Source organism: Condylura cristata, unplaced genomic scaffold (assembly GCF_000260355.1).
Source record: "Condylura cristata isolate star-nosed mole 26May11 unplaced genomic scaffold, ConCri1.0 scaffold00015, whole genome shotgun sequence".
Taxonomy (NCBI): domain Eukaryota; kingdom Metazoa; phylum Chordata; class Mammalia; order Eulipotyphla; family Talpidae; genus Condylura; species Condylura cristata.
This window is the reverse complement of record NW_004567116.1, coordinates 31,430,566-31,440,243: the sequence shown is the minus strand read 5'-3', so window position 1 is coordinate 31,440,243 and position 9,678 is coordinate 31,430,566. Positions and strand designations below refer to the sequence as shown.

General features: G+C 37.5%; 1 protein-coding gene across 2 annotated transcripts in view; it reads left to right on the top strand.

Annotated features, from left to right (window-relative positions):
* Positions 1–4,752, top strand: part of USP47 (ubiquitin specific peptidase 47) — an 88,038-nt gene extending 83,286 nt beyond the window's left edge. For both annotated transcript variants that reach the window (XM_004683040.2, XM_012725424.1), the window contains exons 25-28: positions 1,322–1,452; positions 2,773–2,820; positions 2,912–3,042; positions 3,817–4,752. In XM_004683040.2, the coding sequence (XP_004683097.1) occupies positions 1,322–1,452; positions 2,773–2,820; positions 2,912–3,042; positions 3,817–3,991 (485 nt within the window). In that variant the 3' untranslated portion in view covers positions 3,992–4,752. The remainder of the gene's footprint in view (positions 1–1,321; positions 1,453–2,772; positions 2,821–2,911; positions 3,043–3,816) is intronic.
* The last annotated feature ends 4,926 nt before the right edge of the window (positions 4,753–9,678 follow it).

The following is a 9,678-nucleotide window of genomic DNA, read 5'->3' as shown; positions in this document are numbered from 1 at the left end:
GGGAGCAGAACAGGCAGATCGACAAAGTACACTGCTGAGGGGAGCAGCGGGCGGGTCTGGAGAGGTCTGCCACGCCATGTGGACTCCTCCGGGGCAGGCGGGAATCGAACTCATTGCGGAAGTGGCTTAAGCTTCTCAGTGCAGTGCTTTAACCCGCTGCGCCACCAGGGAGGGCCTAGTTATATATATTTTTTTACTGTTGCTTAGAAAGATTCTTATTTTCCTTTTTTTTTTTTCAGTGAAATTGAAAAAAGTGTTCTGAATATTTTCATGAAAGATTATGATAATATTCAGAGAGTTCAATTCAGCACTACTAACATTCCACCTATTTCACGTCTAATTTGGTTTAAATTTCAATGGTTAAAATTCTGATTATTTAACAAATCAACTAGGAAAACAAAGAACAACCAGGACACCATTTATAATGGTGTGTGAGCAAGTGCTCCAGGTTGTAATTCATTCTCTGGCTGTCTGGGGCCTTAGAGGATAAACTCCTGGGTTGGCCAGGGAGGAATAATGAAAGCATATAGAAATTACCATAATAAAGAAAAATTGAGTATGTGTTACCAGGCATAGGTTAGCAAAAAAAGTTACTGGGTGCTTGGTGCTGATGTTGGTATCATTTCAGTATATGTTTTAGCTTAGAATAGTTGAGCAGGAAACACCATGTGGTTAAATACAAAAAAAAGAAAAAAGAAAAAAACCATTTATTGACCTACACTGCTTAATCCTGGTGCTTAAAAAATGAGTAAGAACTCCAGGTACTCATTCTGTGGGAGCACCAGAACTGCAGACAAGCAATGCCAAAATGAAAGATACTAATAAACAAATTTGTACAATTAGTTCTTGTATAAACCAGTGAGAAAGGTGACAACTGAGTGGAGTTTTGAAGAATCAGTACATTTGTGAGTACATGGGAAGGATTAATCATAATTTCAGTGAAAAGAAGATAAAGTGATGATTTGCTTGTAATTTTACATTGTGGTTTGGTAACCAATAAAGACTCCATTATTGGACATCCAGAAAGAGAATAGTTGTTTGGTAAAGCTGTGTATGACGGGAGTCAGGAGGGGATGGAATTGGAAATACTGCTAAATTAGAAATACTTACTAAAGAGTTAGAAAGAGTTCCCAGAGGGAAGAGAATAGATATTTCATTCTCAAAAATTCTCGTGACAATCGGTTTATTTTAGGCCCAATTTTAAGAGTAATACTTGAAGTAAATCTTTTGGTTTAGTCAGGCACTCAGTACAAGAAAAGTCAAATCAAATGTTGGAGAGAATAGAGTGATGACCTAATCTTGTGTGTATATGTATACACAGGGGTGGAAAAGATGAAATCTATGTCACAGCTTTCAGTTTTGTCAAGACGGTGGAGACCTTCAGAGATGAAATTAGATCCCTTCCAGGAGGTTGTACTGGAGAGCAGTAGTGTTGATGAATTGCGAGAAAAGGTAAGTCCATTTTAACAAAATGAACTAGTAATGAACTTGCTTTGTTGCATAAGAGGTATCCATCAAGGAGTGCCAGACACTCATTCAGTGACTTTGTTTCTGTCTTACCTATGCCACAACCTTGTTTTTTAGTGCTTCTCATGCTTTGAAAAATTATGTCGGTTTCTGGTCTTTTATAAATGGACCCTCACTTTCTGTTACCTGAATCAATTTTGTCCTAAATAGTTAGGATTAGTTAGAAATTACTAGGGTAAGTTGCTTTATGTATTTAAACGATCAAATGAAGAAGAATTGAATAGAAAATCCAAATGAAGGTGTCCTTTGCATTTTGCATTTTAAAAGTGGAAATTATAAAAATTACTAGTGAAATGGTGAAGAAATGGTACTAGGATAATTTGGCATTTTGGAAAAATAAAATATTTCTTTATTTTGTGCCAAACACACAAATTTAATTATATTGAGTTTATACATACATACATACATACATACATACATATATATATAAAAAGTGTACTGAAAAAATAATATTGAAAGATATTTTAAGCCTAATCATACAAAAAATACAGACAACATAAATCTTTAAATCATCTGCATAGACAACAAAATTTAAAAAAAAACCTGTAAACAAAACTAAAACATAATTTTTAAGTATGTGAAACCTTTATCAAACTTGATGTTCACAATTTATAAGGAACAATTAGTCTACTTTTAAAATGGGCCGAGCATAAATAGGCAATTCATAGAAGAAATGCAAGTTTAAAAATACTTGGAGCTGTGAAAGTTTAGGGAGAGCAAGCAAAGTATACCTTTCATAAGTGGTTAAATAACATTTTTTCAGGATTCAAATTGGTTGATTACCAGCATTTCAGATATGTAATTCTACTAAGAATTCAATATTAAGAATAGAAATATTTGCAAACATATGGAGCTATATAATATTGCATTGTAACTGGGAAAATTAAAAACAAGCTAAATAGGGGGGAAATGTATTTTTCAGCTATTGAAGAGAATGAAGTCACAAAGTATATGTATATAGACTATATTAAATTACTTAATGTTCATAACTATAATTTATTCACTCCAGAAATGCATGTATGTATAGGAAAAGATCTTGAAGGGATATACTATTGTTATTTCTGGGACATAGCATTTACAGGGTAGATAAGAGATTTCCACTGGGGGGGGAGGGTTTCCTGATATTTTTATCTAAATCATAATACTTTGTTTAAAAAATCTTAGCTATAAAGTGGTAGACGGAAAATAACTTTCTAAGAAGATTTACTTTAAAAATAACCCCATGTAAAATATTTCCTTTTACAGCTCTGTGAAATCAGTGGAATCCCTTTGGAAGACATTGAATTTGCCAAGGTAAAGCCCTGACAGTATTTGCATCTGGGGAATAGTGCTTGATATAAGTGTAGCTAATAGCATAATTTACTCATTCATTCTTTCTCCTTAGGGTAGAGGAAATTTTCCCTGTGATATTTCTGTCCTTGATATTCATCAGGATTTAGACTGGAACCCTAAAGTCTCTACCCTGAATGTCTGGCCTCTTTATATCTGTGATGATGGTGCAGTCATATTTTATAGGTAACTTTCACAATGATTTTGTTATTTCTAGTGACTTACTATTTTTGTTGTACATAAATACCTTGTTTATATTATTATTGTTATGACATAGATCAGCCCTGACCAGCAGAAATAAACTGAACATTTTGAAATTTTCTAGTAGTCACATATTAAAAAGTATAAATAAACAGGTACAATTAACTTTAACAAAATATTTCAAACCCATACATCCAAAATATTATTGTAATGACTTGTAGTCGTAAATATAAAAATCACTTCTATTTTATATTCTTTTTCTTGTACTAAGTTTTAGAAATACTGTATTTATGTTATACTTACAAGTACATTTCAATTCTTAATGTATCTGTATTAGGCACATGTATCTATGATACTGGACAGTGCATATTTGGAGAAAAAAGAATAATTGTTGGAGCCAGATAGATGTGGGATGAGATTTAGCCTTGTACTTACCTGGCTGTTCATCTGTTCAGTGGCAACAGTGATGTCAACCCAGCAAAATTTTATGAGAATTAGAGCAATTGTATTTAAAATGACTCTGTTATAAATAGTTATCAATAAATGACAGTAGTTGTGGAAGTTTTTTATGCCATTTTAAAAGTGAGAAATACATTAGTATAATAAACACATTAAACTAGGACATCTTAGTATATGAGAATTTTTACCTTCTCCAGTGACAGATTTCATTCTCACTGAGGAACATAATAGAATTCAAGCATAAACTACTGGAAGCAGATGGCTATATTGTCTAATGTGTCATTCATATCTTAAATATAGGGATAAAACGGAAGAATTAATGGAGCTGACAGACGAGCAAAGAAATGAACTTATGAAAAAAGAAAGTAGTCGACTTCAGAAGACAGGACACCGTGTGACGTACTCACCTCGGAAAGAGAAAGCACTAAAAATATATCTGGATGGAGCACCAAATAAAGATCTGACTCAAGACTGACTCGGCTAGTGTAGCATTTTCCCTGGGGAACTTTTGGTTTTAATTAGACGGTTCACTACTACTGTGTAGTGCCATTATGGCCGGACATGGTTAGGGGTAACCCAGTGACACCAGCACTGATTGGGACTGCCCTTCACCAATCAGAAGCTCAGTGCCCAATGGGCCACTGTTTTGACTTGGAATCATGTTGTGCACTATAGTCAAATGTACTGTAAAGTGAAAAGGGATGTGCAAAAATATAAAAGCAAAAAAGTAAAACCTGCTACTAGTAAAGGGGAAGGGGATGAGTACACTTCTTTTATTGTGGACAAATGTGCACATAGCCGCTAGTAAAACTAGCCTCAAACAGGATGCTCATAGCTTAATAATAAAAGCTGTGCAAAGGCCATGAATGAATGAATTTTCTGTTTATTTCACTGATACACACATTACCTCATTGACAATTGGGAAGTAAATGCAACGTGTGTTGACTCCTGAAAAGCAGCATAAAGAGCTGAAGAAAGAAATTCTTAGAACCAGCCGTAACCCAGTAAAGAATTGTGAAGTTGTGTTTTTAATTTCTTTCATTTTTTTTGCTAAGTATTAAGAACATTATTCTGAAATATCAAGATGTTTCCCTTAAACCGCTCCCAGCAGGTGGCAGCTCAAATTGCTGCAATATTGTAATTATAACTGATTGTACTTAAGTTATGGATGTAGACAGTATGTTTCACTCATTCATTCAGCATGTAAATAAAATTGATCCTATTGAGTTATCATAATTGCAGTTCAACTATTTCCCATGGTTATTCTTTTTCACGTATCATCAAATGATGTACATTTGTGTACATTGAAAAGTGTAAGTCTATGTAAATGTAATCCTCAGTGAGGTTCCTCAGTGCTGGGTCCCATACGACTGTATTTGCCCTTGTTAATGAGGTTTTTCTGTTGCAGCTTCAATTTTTTCCTTTTTGTACACTTGTTTTTGAAGTTTTACTTCAAGTTTAAATCTTCTAGAATCCTTGTAAGTCCCACTTTAAGTTTTGGAGTTAATTTGTAGCTACATGTAGTTTTAACTTTGGGGAAACATCTTAACATCGTGTTGAATAAACTTGCTAGTAAGTCAGGTCATGGCACAACTGATATAGTGAACATGATTTCATTGCAAAGTCTATAAGAATTGGCAAATTTTTGCTTTGCTAAATACAGTTATTCAGTGAACACAATTCTAGTAAATTTTGAAAATGCCATCTAATTTATAAAAATCAATAAAAAGGTTTTGGTAAAACTTTTTCATGCCAGATGCTGTTTACAACAATGAACATGCCAATAAAACATTTGTTCATTCTGTTGTGTTATGTTAGTCATTAAACTTTTGTGGATGAAGAATATGGGTTAACAATAGATTTGCTTTCTTTCAGTGTAACATCTTGTGTATTATTTCTGTGATAAGGTGTTTATAGTAAACTTCTCACAAGAGATGAAAAGATGTTAATATTTAACTTTGGAGGATCGTTACTATTTCAAAATTGGATTTTTATCCCTTTTTTCTTTTAAGAAAATATAACTAGAAAAATAGTATTGCCAGATGTTGACTCTGCAATTAGATCATAGTGATTATTCCGTAATATTTTAAAAGCCTCTTGGAATCCTTAAGGCAAAAAATTCTTTTCTAAGATACTTTTCTTAGTAATTTTCATTTCATGTAAACTATAGCATTTTACTAAATTTGAAATACTGTTCTAAGTGTGCATTTAATGGAATCATTGTGTACTCTGGAAAAATTGAAGCATTTGTGATGAATCATTTGAATTGGATTTTCTGATATAACGAGCTGTTTGGTTCTGATACAGGCCTGCTTAGTTGGGCTATGGGGTCGAATCAGGTTTCTGCTTTCCAGGACTGACTCTGGCACAATTAAAGCCCTCCCTTCGCACCCCTAAATGGGCTTTGGTATGTTTTGGCTTGAGTTAGTGTTCTTATAAGAGTAATGGCAAAAATCTTCTCAAGCACCTCATTCTGTGCCTTCTGCCCTGTTTTGTGTTTGCTGCTTCTACTGGCAGGCATAGTACAAATATCAAGAGTAAAGAAAAAATGTTATAAAAAACACACTAGTCACGGGCCCTCCCTGGTGGCGCAGCGGGTTAAAGCACAGCACTGAGAATCTAAAGCCGCTTCTGCATGAGTTTGATTCCCGCCTGCCCCGGAGGTGACCACATGGTGTGGCAGACCTCTCCTGGCCCGCCTGCTGCTCCCCTCAGCAGTGTACTTCTTGATCTGCCTGTTCTGTTCCCCACTCTGTCTCTGGTGAAGCCTCTCACCGCCCCTGAGCCTCTGGCCTATACCCCAGTTCTGTATGCACAAATAAATAAATCTTAAAAAAAGAAAAAAGAAAAAACACACTAGTCACTTTGCAGTGCCTGATAAGGTAAAAAAGAGTTGCACTTTAATCAGTTTAAAAGGTATGGTGACCTTAGGGGTTTGTGGAATTTCCATTAGGGACTCGATGTGTCAGCCTTTCTCAGATTTAAAGAATCAAGTGATCACCTGTAAACCAAGAGGCTGTTGTTCATGTGCCCTGGGTTAGGGGACCCTGTGATTGCTCATCTCTTGATTCCTGAGGCTGAATAGGCCATGTGCACTAACTTGTGACCTTGCTTTCCAAAGTCACCCAAACTTAAAAGCATTTTTTACCAAGGGGCAAGATACATTTGTGTCAGTCAGCCATCTGCTTCTCAAACTAAGGAGGTTTGAGAATGGCATAGGAGCCATGATGAGATAAAAACAATGAGTGAAGCTCACTTAGGATGTTTGATGATGTGTATGGAATGCTATAAAATTCTGAAAATGGGGATGAAATTAGGTCACAACTAGAAAATGATCAAGTAGACGTCAGTTGCTAACATTACCACATCTGTATTGGTGGCTCATCCTGAGGTTGAGAGTACAAACCTACATCCTGAGGGTGGTTTAATAGAAATGCATGCAGAACATCAGAGCATTGCAGTGTTGTTACTGAATCTGAAAGTGACCTGTGATTGTATGGAACACAATAAAGTCATCAGGTTCATTGGCCAATATTTCCAGTTGGCTAGTTGTCCCTCTGAACTGTGTCCCTTTGTCAAGACTAACCAACTTCTTTCACATTACAATTTGCAAATTACAATCTAGCATACATAGAATGGAAGCTAATCTGAATCAAACAATTCTGTGTAATTTTGGAATACCAGTTAGTTGCTAGCAGTCAAAAGTCTTCAGATCATAAATCATTAAATACTAAATTTTGTGCGTGTATAATTTTCTAGAGGGCTAGTAACGTGTTGTAAAATCAAGCATGTAGAGGAATTTGCAGCCCAAATAAAGCCACCTGTGTTAGTCTAAATGAAATCGGAAGCTGCGGCTTAGGTGCAATTCATATAGGGAAGTGGGGGATTATGGTCATTTGACTAGGTACTGATTTTCAAAACTTGGCTTTCAGATTGATTCAGAAACAAGACTTGACAAAATCAAGACTGCCTCAAAGTATGTGTGACTATGTAGAACAGAAAACAGCCATGACTAGAGGACTCATTATTCCCTCCCCAGCCTCTGCTTCTTGTGACCAGCTAATCAGTGCAACAGAAACTTGCCTTCTGATTGGTCAGAACCTGAGAATGCCTGAGACAAATGATTTGTGGAACTATAGCCTTGCTTGAAAGGTGAGGGCCACCTTTCTTTGCTCCCAGCCTGCCACCTCCCATAGTACAGTACACCCACTTGGCTCAGTGTAATAAGTAACATATAATTAAGGAGTATCAGCTTGGTGAGATACAAACATGTAATGATTTGGTCTCCAGTAATTATACCAACTGTCCTACAAAATGCATTTTCCCACTAAAAGTGCATGTAAACAGTAGCTATAACTTTAGTTGCTTTACATTGTTTAACATTTAAGCTATTTGATTCCTTTCTCCTCCAGGCCTTCCCACCCTTATACACACACTGTCCATAGACAGTGTGCCACAGTACTTCTGCAGCAGCACTAGGATGATGAAAGAAGTAAGAATGGGGAAAAGTCATCATTAGAAACAGACTCGAGGTTGTCATGGTGAGTATCATCTGGTCACTTGAGCTTGTGGACTTGAAGATGTGATGCCTTTGACATCCTACGAGCAAAGGACTCATCTCCACAGCCTTGGTAATCCCTCATGAAATGACTATTGGTCCCCTGACTGCCAGAAGAGACATTCCTCTAAAATGTGTCACTTCCGTGCCCATTTCTGGCGGTGGAGCTATTAGAATTTTCTTTGCCTCTTTTTCCTTGCTAGTACAACCCACCATCTCTCCCCAGTGTTCCTCTTCCTGTGGAAGGTTGGTAACAGTCAATGTGTCCTATAGCATTGCACAACCTTCACTGAGATATCCATAGCTTCCATAAAATTTTGACTGAAAGTCCCCCTATAGGTTTTAGCATTTAGTTCCCCCTCCCTCATTGGTCACCCATCCACTGCAATTGACCAAAACGGAGCTTCCTACTGCCCTCTCCCCCCCGCCCCCGGCCTTCACTATGTAGGTCAACTATCCTGCTGTTGCTGACATGCACCTCTCAGGAAGCCCTGTATGAAGGTCTCTAGCCACACAGCTGTTGATCCTCTGAACTTGGAAATCTAGGTTAACTATCAAAAAGTATTTCAAAATAATCCGGTTGCATTTCCTGATTCTGGAGGAGGTACAGAGGATATACAAATGCCTAACTCCCCTTTTCTCATCCCACCCTCTTCCCTCACAGCACAGCAGTCTGCTCACTTCTCGCTCCAATGCTTCAATCCTTCTGTCCTGCATCCCTTTCTCAACTATTTGTCAGACCCCACCCCCACCCCCAAAACTAGATTAATGAGGCTGAAGAAGCCAGGCACTTGGAGGAAGAGGAGGAGGTACCGAACAGGAGGGGATGCGCTGGAAGTCAGCAGGAACTATTTGTGTCCCCTCACCTTCCTGTCCATCCTGAAACCCATGGGCAGGCATCGCGGCCATCCTTGTCTGTGAGGTCAGCGAGTAGACTCAGGCTGCGCCACACCTGCTAACATTGATTCGTAATCAATGTTTTTCCAGATCTGTGACTTGGGGTGGTGGGAAAGTGGGTGGAGTGGGACTTAGACCTGTACTTTTTACCTCTCAGCTGGTCATCTTGCAAGTAGCTCCTGTATTGGGAGTGCTTCTGGCTTGAAATAGCAGAAGGCTAATAGCAACTTCATAAAAATACTGATGGCTTATTTTAAAGGAGACAGCCGGACTTGTTCCTTCCTCTGCATCATGGAGGACTCAGAGTCATCCTTCTTTGGTGGTAGAATAATGGTCCCCCAAAGAAGTTCACATCTTATACCTAGATCCTGTGAAAATTTACACTGTGAAAAAAGACTGAAGTTGTGACAAAGGATAAGGACTTAATGGGAATCTGGATTATCCAGGAGGGTCCAACCTGATCACTTGAGTTCTTAAAAGTGGAACAACCATTTCCACTTGGCAAAGAACCAGCGAGATGACATTTAAAGAGAAACCAGTTACTGCTCTCTTCCTCAGCCAAGAGCAGAGGAAGAAGACCCTTTTGAGGAAAAAAAAAAAAAAAAAAAAAAAAAACAAGGCAGGGAAATGATTTCTTCCCTAGAACTTACAGAGAAGGCAGCGTTACTGACACCCAGTAGCCACAAGCTGGCTGTTGTGAGCCAAGT